This window comes from Columba livia, chromosome 2 (genome assembly GCF_036013475.1).
Source record: "Columba livia isolate bColLiv1 breed racing homer chromosome 2, bColLiv1.pat.W.v2, whole genome shotgun sequence".
NCBI classification, from domain to species: Eukaryota; Metazoa; Chordata; class Aves; order Columbiformes; family Columbidae; genus Columba; species Columba livia.
In genome coordinates, this window is record NC_088603.1 from 19,424,412 (window position 1) to 19,445,796 (window position 21,385).

At 41.6% G+C, this 21,385-nt stretch overlaps 1 protein-coding gene across 38 annotated transcripts in view; it reads right to left on the minus strand.

Moving 5' to 3' along the window:
* Positions 1–21,385, minus strand: part of KIAA1217 (KIAA1217 ortholog) — a 361,882-nt gene that overhangs the window by 166,816 nt on the left and 173,681 nt on the right. For 23 of the 38 annotated variants that reach the window (XM_065050729.1, XM_065050726.1, XM_065050746.1 and 20 more), the window contains one exon: positions 8,059–8,342. In XM_065050729.1, coding sequence (XP_064906801.1) covers positions 8,059–8,172 — 114 coding nt within the window. In that variant the 5' untranslated portion in view covers positions 8,173–8,342. Of the gene's footprint in view, positions 1–2,610; positions 3,504–3,586; positions 4,601–8,058; positions 8,343–13,005; positions 13,167–13,386; positions 13,710–21,385 lie in introns of those variants that run through there. The other 15 variants (XM_065050751.1, XM_065050752.1, XM_065050756.1 and 12 more) reach the window with 14 other exon arrangements.

The following is a 21,385-nucleotide window of genomic DNA, read 5'->3' on the forward strand; positions in this document are numbered from 1 at the left end:
GTTGGAAGAAGAAGCAGTGGCAAAGCACTCCTCATGCACCAATCTACTTCTGCAGGATGTATAAAGAAGGACAAGATTCGGCTTCCTGGTTGCCTTGGTCTGAAGGATGTTCTACAGCCACGTCTCCCTCCACCTCTGGGCAGAGGACCTCAATAACTGGGCTACAGCAACACAGGGCCAGGGCTCTCCCCCCATCACTGACTCCTGAAACTTTGCCACCAAGAAGAAAGCAGCACAAGGTCCTCATGGCCTGGGAGAGCTCAATTCTGCAGTCCTGTGAGTAGGCTCATTCAGCAGCTGGCCCAAGGGGCTCACCACAAGACCAAACCTTGCAACATGGCACTGCCCAGTGGCTCAACTTTAAAAGAGAAAATGTAGGGTTTGCCTACCCCAGACTCCTCCAAGCGTCTCTAGAGAAAGGAGGGCACCAGGCCCAGGTTCAGAGGAGGCAGGAGGTGCCTCTGCCCCAGGGGTGGTCAATGCCAGGCCACTGTGCAGGACATTGGCTTCCCTCTGTGTCACCACTGAAGGAGTTAGTCCTGCACTGAACCCACCCACCAAACAAGCCATGTTGACTGCTTCTGTGCAGTTTTTGGTAGTCCAGGAAACACCAGGAGTAAACGGAGTATGTGCAAAAAGAAATCTATAAACGCCTCAGGATATTTTTGGCTAGAAAAGCTTAAATTTCTGAAACCTAAGGAATCTCAGGTGTCTACAATAACTGGGAGAGGTTTCCATGGGCAACTCTCTTGAATGCAGCTGCCTGAACTCTGCTTTAACAGAGACCTGAGTCCCAGATTCTTTACTGGATCTAATCATAGGTACCAAAACAAGATTACTGCAGGCATTTACTCAGTCAGCTGAATACAAAAGATTCTAAAAATACTTTTGTTTGTCATAAAATTAGGTTAGAAAAATACATATACAAAGCTCACATGAACAAAGGTAAGCATATAACAACTACCTGGGACTTTGGAGTTACAAACAATACACACTATTTAAAATACAGAGGCGTTGCCACAGAAGAAAAGTTACTAAGCCTGTTGGGGCAAAGCAACTGCGCTGGTGTGTGGTTTGCATGGGGGGGAGGGAAGGAAAAAGAGAAGGAATTGCTTTATTAGCCTTTTTGCAGCTTTCTTTTGTTTGGTTTTTCAAAAGAACAGCTTTTATTAATTAATTGTAAGTGATAGATATAAATTAATAAACTTATGTTTAGTAAAGTATTATCACTCTAGTTAAACTCCACTTACTCCCAGAGATACCTTAGGGCTAGTAGTTTAATATGTACCTTCATAGGTTTCCTTACTTTATTAAACTACTGAGCAAAATTGAAAGACTTTCCACTGAGACATTTTGCTAGAAATATTCTTCCTCCTTAACATTTTCTCTTTTAGTGAATACTAAGTAAATCCACTTTACTTGGCTAATGAACTAGTTCTTTGTTCATTTATCTATCTAGCTATTTATAAATATCTCGCAATCACAGCATTATCTGGGGGCTAAAGAGCATGTTTCAACTCAAAACAAATGGACATGTCATCTCATGTCCTTCCATAAACAAAAGCTAAGGGCTTGGATTCTAGCAGAGATTTACGCTTGTAATCGCGTTTCATGTGTTCAGTGCTTTTAACACCGCAAAAGTAAGAGCAGTTGCCCTTAATGTATAGCAGCAGCACTGGAAAGCAATAAATTGTTGAACCAGACGGTACACGAGACAGGGGACACGTGTGGATGCTGCGGAGGGTCCCCCTGCCCTGAACATGCAACCTGCTCTGCTGGGCTTACAAAGACCATCCAGGGAGGAGGGGGAATCGCCGCCTCGTTCAAGGAGGGAGGTGGGACCCATCGGTGGAGGGGAGGCAGGAGCTTGCAAAAATCTCCTGAAACAGCTTCTGGAACTTTTTTTTCCCCTACTCAAATACCTACAGTCCATGCTGACACAACAGCAAGTTCTACCTGTACGACACTGACCTCCCAGATAAAAATAGGCATTTTTTGATGACACATTATATACAGCAGTATGTGAACCAAGTAGTAATGCAACAAAATAGACTTTCTCAACCAGAAAAATCTGCAGCAACATATATCCAGGTTAAAATCACATTCTTCACAGACACTGTGTACATTTTAAAATCAAACGTAATTTTTTAACTTGGGTTTTTAACTGGTACGAAGCAGAAAACTATTCACACAATATTAACAGTAAAGCAATTTCTCCCTGCCCAAATCCAAGACACCAACAAACAACACTGTAATTAATGCAAAATATGCTAGTTCAGTTGACACATTGTCATTTGTACATGTTCTAATACTAAATAAGGAACACTCAGACTTTGGGAGAAAAGTTAAATTGAAATAACTCTACAATATTCCCATTACTGGCTTAGTTTCAAGGTAAAACTAGGAATGTAAAAGCAAAAGTGCTAGGACCAAAAAAAAAAAATAAAATTGATAGCGACTTCTTCACTTTGTACTCCTTTCAAATCCATTCACTTTAACCATCAATACATGTTGCCAAAAAAGTTTCCTTAGCCTTGCCTGATCAAGAAATGCAGAATGTCAGAAATCCTTTATACAGTTTTTTCACCTGGAATTAGATAATGTGCTTACCATATTCTGCAGCCTCCTCATTCCTTAAATCCTACCAAAGATTTACACTGAACTGAGGTTTCTCTCAACTTCACACTTCTCAGGTGTCTCTAGGCAGAACCTACGATTTTTCTCCTTCCACATTTTTAGGCTCAGACATTAACTACTCTAAGTCCCCACCCTTCCCCACCTAAATCTAACCCCGCTCAAACTGAGCGATTTGAACCAACTAAACTTTGTGCCCTAAACCTGCTTCCCGTTACCACACCACAGCAGTGCCAGCGGGGGGGCTACCCCTTACGGATCGATTTTACTTGATCTGGCGTGATTGACGCCAGCACAAAAGTGGTCGCAGCTAAGAACCCAGGGTTTTTACTCTCCCTCCAAAGGGACTGTAAATATCCCCTTTTGTTTGTACCTAAAACCCAAAAGTCCCAACAGTATTTCTGCTGCTGGACTTTCACCTCCAAACATGTTTACCCTTTACTAACGCATTTTTACTCAAGAAAAAAATCTATTAAGAAATGCCCCAGTGTTACGCTATGATATCAAAGCATATCTCAAAGTCTGTTTAACCAGCTGATACTACGATCCATTAAAAAAAGCCTGGATATTTTGCAGATATCAAATGCTGGGATAAATGCTGTTGTGATTTTAGGGTTCTATTTTAAGAGTTAAAGGAGAGACATCTGGCAGTAATCTACAAATAAATGCACTGTCTCAATTCTTAGTTTCTCCTCCAAAACACTACCTAGGACATTTTTGCAGCATGATTCATATAATCAGCATAATACATTACAAAGCCTTTCAAATAATTCAGAATTCTCAGTTCATTCAATAAAAAACTCATTTTCGAAAGAGAAAAGGGCCATGCCAGAAAACTTGCTTTATTGACTCAGCCCTGCTGCCAGGAAGAACGACATGGTGAAGCAAACTCCATGATTTCAAAAGCATTGTTTTTCAGCAGGGGCAGAGAGAGAGAAAGAGGCTTATTTACCGAAATGTGAGATTCCACAGGTGAGGCCACAGACGGTCTGAAATCCTCTTCCTTTAGCTCCAAAAGTTTCAATTTATGATGAAGCCTGTAATAATCCTTTCAAGCTGCCAGGTAAAACGCACGCCATTATCTCAGCTGTATTTTCTTTCGCCCTTTCACAGTGTAACTTTGTTATTTGCATAAAGCTTAGTTCTGGCCTATGGGACTTTTTGAACATCTACATGTTAGATTAGCTGTCTTGACATGCTCTATCAAGCATGACATCATGGATCTCCATGGTGACCTTAACCACACCTGCCCAGATGCCAGAGTTACCTGTCATGTTCAGACCTAACTGAACATAACAAAAAAAACCTCAACCACCATTTTCTGGGCACTGAGCCTATTACAGGCACCAGAAAGTTTGGTGGTAGTGGGTTTTTTTTCTGTTTGTTTGTTTTAAATTGATGGAAATCTAATTTCGCTTGCCAATAAATTCATTCTTCACAGAGCATTGTCTGAAATGCTAGAGCTGCTCCTGACTCTTCCACATCTCCCAGTTTATTTTTGAGTCAAACAACAACAAAGGAAAGCCACAGCAAACATCTCCCAGCTCATTTTCTAAAGGCAGGCTCAAAAGCTTGTGCTCTGAAAAACTTCTACACACTCATTTCTGCTCTCTGCCCCTCAGACTGTTTTTGGTTTTTTCTTAGTGAGGTGACTTGTAAAACAGGTTCAAGGCAGGGAGTACCCCCCTCCCACAGCCAGGTGAGCATTTTTAACCTCTTAATTGCAAACTCTTTTTCACCCTTGCAGCCACTGACCCAGTTTTTATACTTGTTCCTGTTCTTTCCTTCGCTGCTGACCGGAGTCAACCCCACCTAAACAGTGACTGCGTCCTGCCATCAGCTCAGCAGCTGATGATTCACACCATCTCAAGCTTCAGAAGACCAAGATTGTTTTCCTCCTTCCTTTCTCTTTTTTTCTTTCTCACTTTCCTGGGGATTACGTTAGCAACCTCCTTTCATTAACTCAGACAAGACAGCCTTGGCAGAGGCAAGGTGTCCAAAGGTCCTGCAGGATCTTGCTTTACCTATAAAAAAGGGATCTTGCTTTACCTTTAAAAAAAGGTTTTGTTCCTCGACTTTCCAGGCTTCCAGGCGGAGGGAGCTCTGGTGCCCAGCTAGGGGTTGTCTGCAAGGGGGGAAACCTGTAGCATGAGGGCAAGCTGCTGAGCTGCGCGTCATGGAGCTGCGGCCGCAGGGTGCTGTGTTCCCCTGCAGGCATTTTGGGTTGCACAAGGCACAGCACACCTGCACCCCCCGGCTGCTGCAAACTCACACCCCAGACTATGACACAGAGTGGCTCAGCTGCAGGTTATTTGCCTTGCGGCTGTATCCCAAGGCCCTTGTGCAAACAAAGACGGCCACTGTCTCTGTGAGCCTTCCTTTCCAGAACAAGGTATCACTAACAGGGCGACAAACCTGTGGGATGGAAGAGGGATGATCTGTGTGCACAGCTGGGAGGTTTCAGGTCACCACGTTAGTTAACCATCAGTAACCCCTGCTGGCATTTTAACTGGCCACAATTGTACTTCTGATTTGTGACAGATCACCAAGAGCAGAACCAGGTCCTCAGGAGGCACGTCAGGGAGGAATTTATCTGAATAAATGAAGCCTGGATGAAACCATTAATACGTAGTGGAAGATACCAAAAACATTCAGAGCTGATCTTGCTGGTGGAGGTTATACAGTACAATTTGACAACATCAGACATGTTTTTCCCGATGTTTATTTTCAGCAAGCTGGGGGTCAGTTTGCTGTACTCAGATAGCGATGGTTAAAACAGACAAGAGAAGAAAGTCCACAAAAAAAAAAAAAAGCAACAACTACCAATCCTGGTTTTCTGGCTCATTTTTGCTGGTTATGGACCTCACAGGGTTTAGAGCACCCTGGAAGAAAAATTATATTATATCCAAGAGACTATCTCCTGACTGTAAATATTGGGATGTTTTATGTTCCAGAAACACCATTGACATAGAGATTAAAAAGTGGTGTTGCATTGGCTACTATCCTTAATAGATCCCCCACAGTGGGGAAAATCCCATCATGGATAATGTTGCCACTTTCCAGATGCTGGAGAAGTAAGAAGGGAGGAAAGGAACCTGGAAAATAGATAGTGGCATTTTAGTTCATGTCTTCCCATACGTCTTATAGATTTTGTATGAGATATACATATATGTGTTACATGCACACATCTACTACACGTGTATGTAGTTTGTCCTCTATGCCACTGCTACACACACACATGTACAAGGTGGTGGGGAAGGACGTATGTATGCTACACACATACACACCCTCTGATGCAAAATTATATTATAGTCTTATTCATGAAGCAGCTAAATAAGTGGGCGTTATACATACACATATACACACACAGACATATAGCTATGTGTGTGTATATATACAGATACCTATGTGTATCTATACACAGAGATAGATAGATATATATATACATACATACAAACACACAAAATGCACAGATACGTGTGTGTATACTCGTAGACACAACTTAGACACAACCGGTAAGAAAAAACTCCTCTGAACTGTAATGCAATGACCATAATAATCTGTTACTGCATCTGATGACCCAGACTGATGATACATTTCAACTAAGCAAATTTCTTACAATCAACTGGTATAACTTATTTCTACATGTTTTTAATGTGGCTTCTCTTCAATTTATCTATTTTTTTAAGTTAGGCTGAATGGATGGAGTCTTCAGTATTCCTCATTTCCAAGAAAGATGCTCTAATAGCAATTTTAAAGTTATTTTGTTTTAAAATTCACACTCATTACATACAATACATATGTCTAATCATAAAAAAATAGAAGACATTCGCATGAATTTTACCCTCAATAAATTAGCAAGGATGACACATTTTAAACAAATAGCAGGAACAGTTACTGCATTCCTTCTGTAATTTATTGCCTTCAGAAAAGGCTCAAATTACAAAATGTGTAGGGTGTAATGCTGTAGGCTGTTCAAACTGGGTTTGCAGTGTCTGCAACACTGGAACTAAATATTTACATGACTCCAAAAGATCTAATCTCTGGATTTCACCCCCCTCCCACCTCCTTTATTTAATTTGTATGCTATCTTTATCTACCATCCAGCACATTCCACACAGTCACTAAAGTTCATGGAAGAGATAAGTGAGGAGAAAAAAAAAAATCAAGACTTTCAAAGGAAAGGAGGGAAGCTGTTTAAAAATAAGGAATAGATCATCCTCATTAGAGCTGAAGTCTTGCAGCAATTTTAGCTGGATACATATGGATTCTAGCAGTTGTGTTCTGAGGCACTGATAGAGCCTGGGATGTCTAGAGACCATGTCAAAGTGAAATTGCAGGAGGAGGTTAGTAAGTGACAATCTTTCCAAGCCTATAACGATCTCCAAAGGTTTGGAAGGCTTCAAAAGAGGCTGAGAATTCACTTACAACTCCCAGAACAGAGTACAATATTTTTCCAACTTGTTGCCGTTCCTTAATTACAATTAATTTGCTGTTAGTGCTGAAATACCTATAAAACACTAAGAAAAAAATTATAAAAGGTTTCCTGTCAATCATTTGTTAAACTGAGAATAACCAGCATAAAATTTTGAGCCTGAACTCTAAATTCTGACTGAGTTAAAGAAAAGGAATTATGGAATAGAAGGCAGATTGTCTGTAAAGCTGAATAGACTGAACTCTAACATTGCACCCAAAAATGGAGCCCAGAATTGCACGTCCTTGCACAGCATTGCTTGAATTCAGAAGGTCAGCGTGACGACGGTCTACACCTGCTCTGAGAAATACATCAGCAGTTCACATCTCCTCTGACCCTACATCTACTTTTTGTTGCTGAAAAGCAATCAGAGTCAAGCAAGAAGCAAACCACCTTAAGGTACGCTGCTGACAGACCAACGCGGATGTCAAAACAGCTTGGAGGAGGCAGATACCTGTGGATAAATCCACTCTGTTTGTATTAAAAGACTCAAAAATAGAAAAGAAAGCAAATGAAAGGGTAACAGAGCCAGCTAAAGCACACAGACACACTTTACAGATATTTTCTTTTCTCCCCGGCAGTTGTGCTAATACCGAAAGTGTAACAAAAGTTAACAGCTGTTCCATATTTTCCCTTCAGCTGTGAAAAGTAAATGGAGACCCATATACTAAGATCAAGAGTCTCACCTTCATCTTTTTCTCCGTGTATATTCTAAAAAAAAATGAAAAGCTTTTCAAAAATGCCAGTTTCAACAAACAATTCCAAGGTAATATTGAATAGTTTCATTTTATTATTGTTTCTTTTCATTTCAGGGGAGTAACTGAATACGAAAAAAAAATCTATTTAATGTTCTGTTACATTCTCACCTTTCGTAATGAGGTAACACTCAATTTTGTAGGAGTTATAAGGACTGTTTAACAAAAAGCAAGATATGAATTTGACTTTCATACCTGATCTCTCAGTCTCTCCTGGTGTCCCATTATTGCTGTAGCATGGTGGGGATATTTCTGTTTCAGATGCTCAAGAAAAGCCTCTCTCTTCCTGTCCATTTCTGAGGTTTGCATTCCCAGTATTTCTTTGGAACTGCGAGGACCACCTACTGTATGTCTTCGAGGGATGTGGCGAGCAGACTTTGAATTAGAAGTGTGACTGTTCGGGGTCGAAAGGAGCTCTTTAGATCGAAGACATTCTGCATCATCTAGTGATGTAACATGCAAACTGGTTTTTGCCTGGTCTGAAAAAAAAAATTAAAATATCAGAAGGACTTGTTCCCAACAATCATATTAATAAGAAAAAGAAAACAATTGATATAAAAGCTAGCTTCATTTGAAAGTCTGGTAGTGTTCTGCATCATTAGGCGTATGTACGTTATAAGAAGCAGCCCGGAAATAATCACTTATATAAGCGATGCACAGTACTTTTATACACACAACTGCAGTACTGCCTCTCTGTAAAGTGAGCATCATTGAAATAGATGTTCCTTTTATATCATCTTTACCACTACATGACTTGAAAAGATGATCTGACAGGGCCCTTTTTCTCTGACCTTTAAAATCTACAGGATGCTTTCCAACAGAAGGAACAGGTTTCTTCAATAGGCTCCAGTACACTTAATGGCCCTGTAACTAGTATCCTTAAGGATACCAACTGATAAAATGCCTTTGACAAAGCAGATTTGAAATCCTAAATCTTTTTTCAGTGTGTTTTCAACATGCTCTGAAGCACCTATGAAACATTAAGAGAGATATGGAGGCTCTTTTTCCTGATTTCTGACTGTAGTCGGGTTTTAAATTTCATGGATCTCCCTTGGATTTTATATGTCTCAGGACAGCGGACTGGAAAATACTACAGCACTTTTTCAATAAACCATTTCTTAAGAAACAGAATAAAAGTAAGTTTTGTTTAATATAAAAAATCAGAACAACAACAACAAAAACAACTCAGTTAACTTTTACAACTTTAAAATCTACTTTAAGACCAAAGACCATGACAATATTTGTAAAGAAAGATAGACACTGAGGGTATGTAAGTGCTGGCTTATCTTCAGGTAACTGTGTAACACAACCCTCTGGTGCATGAAAAAGTGTAGTCTGGAGCCTTGTTACCCAATACCTTTGAAAAATCCCTCACTCCTTTGTCAGCAAAGGAGAAAAAAACCCAACAAAAACAAAACCAAAACAGCACAGAACCTAAAGCATTCAAAAGGCCTCTCCAAGCCTGATCTGGCCTTCCCCATCTTTACTGAGCAGCCTCCAACATCCCTACGAGCGTTAACCCTTTACAGCTCACTCCCAGGAGCAGGAAGCTCCTTCCTCTACATGTTTTTAACACATCTCTATTTCTCTCCTTCTGACACTTTTTGCCACAGAGCCCTTTATCCTCCCAGCGACTGTCTCCCCCGCGTGCTGTCATTTACACGGCACTGCTGTTTGGAAACAGGCACTTACTTGAGTCTTTTTATGGTTCAGTCAGTGAGTTTGACACCCTGCCTGCCACCTGGCTCAGGATTTTATACTGCAGGTTTTTCAGCTTTCTGGTATGCTTTGTCAGCTGCCTGCCACATCCCACATAACATCAAGCCCTGGTAATAAAGTAAATCCACTATCAGTGGAGCTGCTGCCAACGTGATGTCCCACCAGTTCACCTGGGGAACCAATTCCCTCGGGTTTGGCAACAGGACGGGGCCCTGGAAGGTCCTCAAAGACTGTGCATGTTTCTGTAAGCTCCCTATAATGCTCAAGGACTCCAAAATATCAACAACAGCCTTTCGTTTGCATTCATGGAAACCTATCCCACAAGCAGACCTGGACACAAGAGTTCAGACTGAAGGTGGCACCATGCTTTGATGAGCACAGATCCAGACACTACTTTGGAAACAGGTTTGGTTCACGAGGAAGTTTTACTCTCACACAGATTCAAAATGCCATCTCTGACCTCCACAGCACCTTCTAAGACCTTCTTAACCTTTAATCCTGGTTAAACCTTCAGAGCAGCAGCCTCACGTGTGTGTACACACACACACACTGAACATTTCCAGGCACAACTTAATTAAAGAACTTCCATCCTCACTAATTACTGAAAATTGAGAGCGCCAACTGCCAGGTACACACAGGTTGTTTGAGAAAAGTGGCAAAAAATAAGAGTTTTGCTTGCAAGAAGTGGCTACTCCAGATACGCTCAGTCAAAATGGTTTCTGGAAGCTGCACAGTCATTTCAATGGACTGTACACAAGAGGGAAAAGAGGTGGGATGGGGCTGTCTGGAATTTAGCATCTTTAATTTGTTGCACAGAGAACCCAGAGGTTATATCCCTGAGGCTCTTGGAACAAAGGCAGCAGACACAAATACGGGATTTCCTTGGAGCTCAAGGGAGTCAGTGTGAGCATGAGTGACTGAATGCAGCAATTTGGTATAAACCCTTGAAGTATGGTCACAGCGGCAGCTTCAATCACTGAACTGGTGGCAGGCACTTCTTCAAGAAGGCAAGTAAGCCTACATGGACAAACAAAACCAAAAGCTCATGAATGTGTATTTCGGGTCATAAATCTTTCTCATGCAAAGCCTTTCCCTACTCTGCACTTCAGTTATTTCAGCAGTTTAAGAAAAAGCTAATTATTTCGAACATAAAGAGACATATCAAGTGAAGTGTTTTACCACTATTTGTTATTGGGTGAAACCTTGAGAAGGAATCAAAAATAACATATTTTTCTTACACTGTATTAGAAAGATCAACAAATTCTCTTATTGTTCTTTCATGTATTTGGAAAATACTGTATAAATACTAGTGAAAAGAAAGGAATGTAAACTATGCAAACTAATTGCTAGTCTTCCCAGCAAGCTGACCTGGGCATTCAGCACAATCCCCCAGCATGTGCCTTTCTTTGCAAAGCAAACTCTCTGTCATGTCTGAATATGGGTCTTTCCCCTAGTAACGGCTTAAAAAATTCTTCCCTGCCCACTTCCTAGGTAGGGACAAGTGATTCTGATGGTGAGGCTGAAAGCTGGGATGGTGAAACCACCTCTGGGTACCATGGGGCACGTAAGCTCCACAGCCGCTGTGTGGGCCACAGCGCTACAGGGAGGAGAAACTGGGAGAGGTTTTCTGGATCCTGGAGTTGCTCAATAACTGTGGGCAAACTGTCCGTATCTTCCAAGTGAAGATAATAGGCCTAGCAAATCAATCCCCGCAGATAACTGTGAAATGTGTGAAGGATCATGTGATGGTTCCCAGAAGAGACCTAAGAGTAGCGAAAGGATAAATTATGCAAGTACCCTCCTTGGAAAAGGAGTAAAGAGAAGCCATGGGAAAACACAGAGGTGCAAGATAAGCTTGTCTCCCTCTCTCCCTCCCTCCTATTCAGAAGCTAAAAGCTGAAGGTCCTTCAGTAAAGTAGCAAGTGTAGAGGGCAACAAAAAGCAAGAGTTGCTGATTGACAGGGGAGGGCTTTGTTTATCCAAAGGCTTGAGTAACTCTTACACTTGAGTTGCTTCCCTGATCAGAAAACAAATTTCAAGACTTCTTAATATCACCCATTACTACGGTGGATATAAATAGAAGAGAGGCCCAGGTCTGCATTGCAGAAGCAGTATGCCTAGGACTACCAGGAAGATTATAATGAAGGATTAAATACTGTGAACTAGAAATTCAAAATAATAAAGAAAAAAAGTCCAGCAACATGCCCTGGTATGCAATTCTTCTAAGTCACACCCTCCAATGAAGTCTACAAAGGTCAGGAAAGTCACTTTCCTTCATTACCTTGAACGTTGTGAAGATTTTAATAGTCCTGTTTTGCAACCCAGGTGACATAAGAGAAGAACATTTTCAGAATAATTTCACAAAAGAAGTCTAGACGTGACCAATACTGACACTCTGAAAGTGAGCCTTGAAGCAAACCCCATTCAATACTTGGAATAAAATGTTAAACATCATGAGTCAAATCCTCCTCTGCTGTATTTATGCCAGGAGCAAATTTGACATTATTTGGAATCTTTCTAATTTACTCCACTGTCTTTACAATTAGCTCTCTTTTCAAGGAACTTTCAAATGTAAATTTTGGCTATGGGCCAAAACTACTACATTTGGTTATGAGCTTTCAGCATTCAGAAGTTTTGAGAATTATGGATTGGTCTGGTCAGATTTCTCTTCTTCTAGCTCCACACGTATTTCAGGCAGCTTCATATAACCCATACAGAAGAAATATGTTACTGAAGGCTTTTTTTTTCCCTATTCAGACACAACCTTTAACTGAAGACTTCAGTCCCACTAAACATAAACATATACAGACACAGATACACGTGACTTGCACTGCCCAGTATTTTAACTTACAAAATGACTCAAAAGAGCGGCAAACAATTAATGAGCTCCCGAGAAAAAACATACAAATGAACCAACCAAACAAAAATCTCCTAAGTTTTCTATGCACTATTTTCTGGTATTACATACTCATAAACTCATGTGATTTTTTTTTTTTTTAAACCACATATACTCTACCATGCAGTATTTGTTTCACAGAAACACAGCAACACAACTTTTTTTGAAGTGGCAATGAGAAATACAATACACATGAACTAGGAATGTTCACAGGTGCTCCACAAATACTGTATTATAGATTAGATTAGGTATTTGTCATGCTACCTGAATGTCACTCTCCATGTGGAACAGCCCACATAAAATTCCTCAGAAAATAGTTTTCATTCGCTTTTCTACAAAAGATACAGTGCAACAGTAATTGCACAAATGCACCACAGCTGACCCGCGGTGAAAACCACACTTATAATTTCTTGGCTTTGCTCCAAAACCAACCCAACTGGTTTCACACAAAGCAAACTAACCCTGTGACAATGTGCCCTGAATCTCCCTCTTTTCAAATACACGCCGAGGAAAAGATGAGCACGAACCTACTTGTATGAAAGAAGAGCTGTTTCGCTGCCATAGGTGAAGCACGCGGAGCATTTAAAGGGAAGGTGACATTATTTGTCCCCCCTCGCGGTCGCAGCGCCCTCCGCCCCAGCCAGCGTCCCGCAAGCGGTGACAGCCATGCAGCGTGCTCCCTGCTCCGGAGGCGAGACAGAAACTTCTCTGAAGAGAAAGTTAAACTCACAAAGTCTGAGTATTAGGAAAATCTGCAGAGCCATTAGCACAAGAAAGACATGCTTGCCTTTTTTTTTTTTTTCCTCTCTCTCTCCATGCATTCTGCCTCCAGTTATATTAATAAAAAGCAGCAGCAGCGAGGGGCATGTTTAAATGGAACTCCATCTTTGCCTGATTCTCTTACTTACCCTTCATCTGTCTGCTGTCTGCCGAGCAAGCCAGGCACAGCTCAAGTTTCTGGCTTTCCTTTTCCTCCATTGTCCCTGCCTACCGCACACGCTCCCCTCTCCAACTTGGAAGCCGCAGCGCCCGGACTGTCAGCGCCGGTCTCGGGGCGGAGGAAGGAAACTCCCCGCCGCCCGGTGCCGTGCCCCCCAGCGCCCCGCAGGCCGCGCTCCGGGCCGGGGGCTCCGGGCCGCTGTGCGGATCCGGGCGCGTCCCCGGGCCCTGGGCCTCAACAGGTGATGGGCTCGTCTGGAGCCGAGCCCCTAGCCGGCTGGCTTCCCGCGGCAGCCGGGGAGCCTTGTGAAAGGGAACATTTCAAACGTGATTACAGGCCTGAGCCTCCGCTGGAATCCGAATCCGCAGCCTTTTAAATCTCTGTCATGGGACAAAAGCCTTTCCACAGAATATTTTCTTAAGCTCGTAACCACCAAGCCCACAAACATTCCTGATAAATGCTCCTCTGTCTTTTTGAGCGTCTAGTTTAAAAGTAATTCATTATTTAAGCGCTTTGAGGTTTTGTTTTCTGTTGAATTCTTTCAAGCTGCTCAGAGAATGAATTAAGGAAAAAATCAAGATAGAGGAATTCAACTTCAGTGAAGCCAATAAAAATGAATGGTAGTAATATGTAAGCAGGGACTTTGGTTAAGAGGGATTTTGAAGCCTCGGTAGCACAGCATATAGAAACATATAACTAATTCTCTTTTGGCAGATCAGAGAGGCAGGAAGCCTGCATGAGAATCAATAGATCCACCTGGCTGCGAGGCAAAAAATAATGTGGCTGAGAAGGATGAGATCAAATCCCACAGATTCCAGCAGATGCCGCATGTCTTGATTTAGTGGAGAATATCAGACTGAATTAGTCTATCAAAATCGTAACACAGAGCCAGAGATGGTGGAACAAACCGAGTGTTGAGTTACAGCGTCAAGATCAGAAAGTTTATCCATGGACAACTTCTGAATTAGGTTAAGAACAAAGTGTAACTCATATACTAATAAAAATATGCAATTTCTCATTTAAATGAACATCATCCTGCAACACCAGACAAGTTAGTATCTTGGATGTCTTTTTAAACAGACCTAGCATAATCTGGACTTCCAAACTTCCTTCAACTCTGACTTCAATGTAACATCATCTAAATTGCTTGCAATGACCTCTCAACCACTCAGTCCAGACAGGCTAAGAAAATTCCCTTACGTTTCCTTCTACATCTCTATCTGGCAGAAATGTCATCCTGTCTAGCTACATTATTGCATCCAGAAATGTTTTGTATATATATAAATTCAATACAGAAGCTCAAGAACAGTCACTCTCTCATGCCTCAATCCTCTCCCTTCCAGACAGAAAAAACATGTGAGTAAATTACAATTAACTATTGACAAATGAACAAAACTGTTGCTTATTAGATCAGATATACATATTCTCTAAGAAATACTTATTTTCCCTTTTAACAATTAATTCTATATGGTTGTGGAACCTGGCAAAGGTCCCAGAAATCTGCCATGGAAAACACAGAAAAGATGAAAATACAATCTAAACATTAGCACTGCTATTTAAGGTCTGCAGTACAGTGCTCCCAACAGAATACTCCTATAGTTGCCCTGCAATATAAAGAAAATAGTGTGATACACATTGTATTTAGAGCAGTGTTTTTACTGGCCTTGGGTTCCTCCTGTTCATTCCAATTGTGGAGCATTTTAGGAGGAAAAGTGATGGCCAGCCATCACACTTCTCTGATACTGCCTTTTGCGATATGGAGGAATGTTCCTTTAACAGTGAGGCTTTCCAGGGTCTGGACAAGCATGATGAGCCTCTTGCAACTTATATTCATAGCCAGCTGGATGGAGAAGAAGGCTCTTACAGGAATAGTTATCACCGAACACCACCAACTTCAAGAAATATAACTTGTAAACCCTGGATGGGAAAGGAAAGACAATGCTGTTGCCTGGAGTAGCAATGTGAAAGCTGTACCAAGACATTACCTGTACAAAGGGCTCTGAAACTGAGAGTTAGGAAACTAATGGCATTTTAAAAGACTTTATCCCGAAAGCACAAAACATACTTGCTTACAAAATGCCTAAAGGGAAGGTGATATTGCAGCCTTGTACAAAAACAGGGTTAGCTCTGGAGACCACTGCAGTTTGTACCAAGAGCCTTGATACGATCAAAATCAATACATTCTAGCCCCTTAGGAGGCTTTACCTCCATCCACAGCGGGGAAAAAAAACTAAAAAAACAGTTTAAGACTAAAAAAAACCCACCCTATATATACATATATATCAGTAAAATGAAAATATCTATGTTTAGCCAGGACCATTCGTTTCCACAGCCAAGAGCACAAGACAGAGAGTTGGTCTCTTTACTCCCCGCCTGATGTCTCTTACTGAGCATCCAGGTGCCCCTTGGAACAGTATCAGCCTGGCCTGAAACTTTTGCTTTCACAGACACAGCAAGATGCTCCCACTGCTGAGAGTGGCAATAAATGGCATTGCTGCTGCTGCTATGAGGCCTGAGCAACATGGACTCCCAAAATGCAGAGATGATCTAAAAGAGATTGCTTATTTGGTTGTGGACTTGAGGCTTGAAAACCGGGTGTCACCTCAGGAGAATTTCTGCAACTGCAGAAGTAGCCTCTCAAACAGGATTAAGGAGCATTGGCAAAAGGTGAGACTAAACCTGGGAGGCTTCAGTAGCATCAAAATCAGACAAAACAAAGCATAATCTCCTGTGCTGCTGCTCGGGACAGCGAACAGTTGGGACAGCAAGGTCTCAAAACATGTTCTCACTTTAAGGGAAAAGTCCTTGGTCCTACCTACACTGGGTTTAATTGATATATGTTAACAATACCATTCCTTAAGTTGTTACCTAAGTCTATTTAAAAGAATTAGTGAAACTCCTTTAGCAGCAGAGAAACTGGAGACAGAACCATTATACTGTTAGGCTCAAATAAAGAGCTTCCCAGCACAGTCACTGGGATGAATCACAAACAAGTTAAATAAACTTGATTAACCAGTTCACAGCATGCAATCAGCATTTGTTTATCTGCGGGATCAACAATAACAGTGGCTCCTTTTAATTACTGTGCTAAGATATGGACCCATCAATATCAAAACAATGCAGGTAGAATAATTGCTAACAGGTTATGCTGTTTTAATTGTATTTAAAGTTAATGTCCCAGAGCAACTTAAACACTTCTGGGTTTAGCATATGTGTAAAAGGAACAATCAACAAATACTGCCTGCTCTCAATTAGTCAACTTATAATATATGACTCCACAGCTCTAGCAATTATTCACAACTAAAAAACTGAGAAGTTAATTATTAATAGTTACATCAGAAGAAGTATCCCATAATTAAAGACTTGTCTCGCTGTCCATGTGAAATCATGTAGCCACTGAGAAAAACATCATGAAACTCTCCACAGGAACCAGCCCGACACCGTCTAGCCTATTATAATTCAGAAACAAAATAAATCAAGAGGATGCTCGAGCAGGTCGGGAAACCTCCCCTCCATGCCAGGGAGTTGCAGGTGGTCATTTGCTACCAACTGGTCAGATCTGAAATGGAGAAAGTAACTTTAACTAACTATGGAAAAACAGCACTGAGGGTGGCGAAACTCGGATTTGCACCTCGGGCCGCAGAGCAGCTGCCGTGCTGCACTTCATCTGAGCACATCTCTATTCTTGTTTGTGCTCAGTGAGTTTATTGCATTCCTAAGGGTGGTCTCTCAATGCTTAAAACTAAAAAAGACTCACCCCTAAAAGAAAAGGACTGTATTCCAACACTATATTATCAAAGATAATATAATACTAGCCACTAGCTTGTACATGCAAAATGGAAAATTCTCTGAAGTCCATTGATAAGAATCCAAGTAGATCTGGGGGAAAAGAAGTTTACAGTATTTCAAAATTAATTGTCTACTGATTTGGTATTGTACAAGGAATCATAGATTTTTAAGATGTGGAGGGGGACAGTTGGAGGCCAGTATCTAGTGGAGTGCCTCAGGGGTCAGTACTGGGGCCAGTATTATTCAATATATTCGTTAACGATTTAGACGAGGGAATAGAGTGTACTATCAGCAAGTTTGCTGATGACACTAAGCTGGGAGGAGTGGCTGACACGCCAGAAGGCTGTGCTGTCATCCAGCTGGACCTGGACAGGCTGGAGAGTTGGGTGGGGAATAACCTGATGAAATTTAACAAGGGAAAGTGTAGAGTCCTGCATCTGGGCAGGAACAACCCCAGGTTCCAGTATAGGTTGGGAAATTACATATTAGAGAGCAGTGTAGGGGAAAGGGACCTGGGGGTCCTGGTGGACAGCAGGATGACCATGAGCCAGCACTGTGCCCATGTGGCCAGGAAGGCCAATGGCATCCTGGGGTGTATTAGAAGGGGGGTGGCTAGTAGATCGAGAGAGGTCCTCCTTCCCCTCTACTCCGCCCTGGTGAGACCACATCTGGAATATTGTGTCCAGTTCTGGGCCCCTCAGTTCCAGAAGGACAGGGAACTGCTGGAGAGGGTCCAGCGTAGGGCAACAAAGATGATTAAGGGAGTGGAGCACCTCCCTTATGAAGAAAGGCTGAGGGAGCTGGGTCTCTTTAGTTTGGAGAAGAGGAGACTAGGGGGGGACCTCATTAATGTTTATAAATATATAAAGGGTGAGTGCCATGAGGATGGAGCCAGGCTCTTCTCGGTGGCAAGCAATGATAGGACAAGGGGTAATGGGATCAAGCTGGAACACAAGAGGTTCCGCTTAAATTTGAGAAAAAACTTCTTCTCAGTAAGGGTGACAGAGCACTGGAACAGGCTGCCCAGGGAGGTTGTGGAGTCTCCTTCCCTGGAGACATTCAAAACCCGCCTGGACATGTTCCTGTGCGACCTCACCTAGGTGTTCCTGCTCCAGCAGGGGGATTGGACTAGATGATCTTTTGAGGTCCCTTCCAATCCCAAACATACTGTGATACTGTGATACTGTGACTCTGTAGTCATTTGGTCTCATCTGCTTAGTAAGGGATTTCAATAAACTGCATCCTATTTCTAATGCAGGATAGTGGTTAAACTATTCAGTTGTTAAATTAAAGGAAAACATCTGAACTTGATTTTAAAAATTACAATAACAAACAATCTAATACAACCTCTGGGATTATTTATCATGAAATTACCTTTGCTGTTAAAAAAATCTGTGGAGAGTTTTAATATTTATACTCTCTACATTCCAGTTCAGTTAAGAACTCTCATACTTGCAAAGAAAAATCAGCTGAAAGAGGTAACACTCTAGCTGAACCAAAAAAAAATAAAATTGAGTATAAGCTTCTCTACTCATCTCCAAAACAGAATTTTATCGTGTCTTGTGAGACCCACACATTTCAGCTCTTCAGAGAAGTTCAGAAACTGACAGTGGTGCCAAGAGCCACCGCCAGCCTTAATAACTAAAGCAACTATTAAAAAAGTGTCACTAAGAGGCTGAACATGAGATATTCAGGCAGAATCTTCCCAATTCCATTTCAAATGGAGCTCTGGGGAGCAGCTATAATCACCTGCCACTTGACATCATGGACCTCTTGGGTACGGAAAAAGATGCAGTGTCCCAGCCCGCATCCCACCGACAAGCACTGTGCTCTTAAGTGCCTTACCTATCTCCAAGTAACAGAGCATCCTTCATTCACTCCAAAAGAAATTTTGCTCAAGCTCTCAACTATCACACCTGAACACTTATATAATGTTAAACAGGTTAGGTTTTCTGTTTTCCAAATTTTATTCTGGTTTCTCTCCTCCCCCTCCAATTTTTTTAAATACATGAAAAGGTCTGAAAGCAGTAAACACTTGTGCATGCCCTAAATCAAACTGAGAAAAAGGACTGCTGTCATCACAAAGAAGCGCTAACATTCAATCAGGGACATAAAAACCAAGTGATTGTTCTCTTTCATCCATAGCTTTATCTCTCTCTCTAATTTGGGACAACCCCAACGAAGCTAACTCTAGATACCCTTTAACATTACTTCCCTTCCTGCCAGCCATGGTAAGACGGAACAGAGCTAAACGAACATAATTAAACAATGCATGTTTTCAATGCAACACCTTATTTCAGACTTTTCCTCCTCCTGCTGTGGTCATCCTGTGGTACCAAGCTAACATTAAGACCAGTACGTTGCCACCAGCACACCCAATTTGGAACTGAAGACCCTGGTACGCTACAGCTGCTCCTTGCACCCGCCAGCCTGGCCAGCCCTTTGCACATCACACTTTCCATACAGGATCACCTGCCGTAACAAATGAGATCAGCCCACAAACACAGAAATAGAAAATACGAACATCTGTTTTTGTAAGGTACCAAACAAATAACTCTGTGAAAGGAAAATGTGCCTTACATTGCAGAAATTTCGATCACTAGAGTTTAATCAAATAAAAAGCAATATGTGGGTGGGAAGGAACAGTGCAGGGAATTGTTTCTGAGGGAGGTAGAAGAAAAGGAGGAGAGAAGGTCACTTTTAAGTCCATCTGCTCTACGTTCAAATTCTTTTTCTCCCCAGTGTAAAGCATTTGGGTTTTGATAAGTTCCCTTTTGGATTAATTCACTCAAACAGATCTTTGGTGAGAGTTTGGACTCAAACTGGTCCAACTTCTTAGCAGTGCCAGAATAATAGACTTAATGCCTTAAACATGGACTGTTGCTGTTTTCACAGATGTCTCTAGGTTGTAAATGTACGAGGCGGCATGCTTTGGTGATCAATGGTACTGAGACTTGCTCTCTGCAAAGTACAATTATACTTTGTATACACTTTATGTATAAAAAGGATCACAAGGGGTCCTTTCTCTCAGCTCCTAGGAAGTACACATGGAGTTTATGATTGTCAGGTGACTGCTTGAATTACTAGGAAATACAAAGTGTACTTTGATGTAGCTTGGGTCCAAAAATAATACAATTGTTCAAATTATGTTGTGATTACCATAACTACTTACCTATGAACAGGCAATTCTGAATATTCTACTAAAACCAATGGTTTAAATAAAATAATTAGTAAATAATTATGAGAAATTAACACAATGGTACCAGTATTGCCAGCTCACAGCATTCACACAATTCATTATAATAGTCTTTCTGGAAAAGTTACTTTTTTGGAAACACTATTCATTTTATTCATCTCTTCGACTTTTCTCCACAATGTCCCTGGCAAGAACCAGATTTTTTTCTGAGACTCAGACTAAAATCATGGGAGAGGGCAATGCCACTGTGACTTAATGAGTTAGACATTTTCAATTGTTCTTACTATATTTTTTCCCTGGCTTCTGCCACCAAGGGCAGTGCTACACAGCAAACGACAATCTGAATGCCTGAAAGGAGATAAAGACAAGTAGAAAAAATTCTTACAGCTTTGTTTTCATGCAGATTTGGTTTCTAACCCAGTGTGGATGGTCACAGGCTGCTGTTCACAAAGCTTTTATTTCTGCTCCTTGGGGAGCACCAGCTCCTGAAGGCAGACATAAGAGCAGAGGGCTAGAGGAGAACCTCCTACTTGTAAATGTATCCATGACCCCTCCCAACATTATGTACATCCTCTTCCTTCAAAACTGCCTCTCTGACCTTCCCAGACCATGCTGATGCTATCATTAAGACTGCTGATTAGTAAGAAAGCAATCAGAGCTGACAGTGGAGGCACTCTGTTCTTCCTCACGCCTGCCCAATCTGTTCTGCTGAGATGCACGCTTATTAATTCACTCTTCAGCATTTAGGGTTTCATAGCTTTAGGACAACAGGGACCATTCGATTATCTTGTCCAGCTTCCCATCTATCACAAGCCATTAAATTTGACATGGGGTCCTCACACCAAAGCCAAACACTTCAATGAGATGGACAAGATGTTACTGATCTCAGCAGACCAATGCTGCATCTGCACCAGTGTTTGTTTCAAACCCCACCACACCATGCAATGGCATCTACACAGATGATCAGCATAAGAAAGTGGAG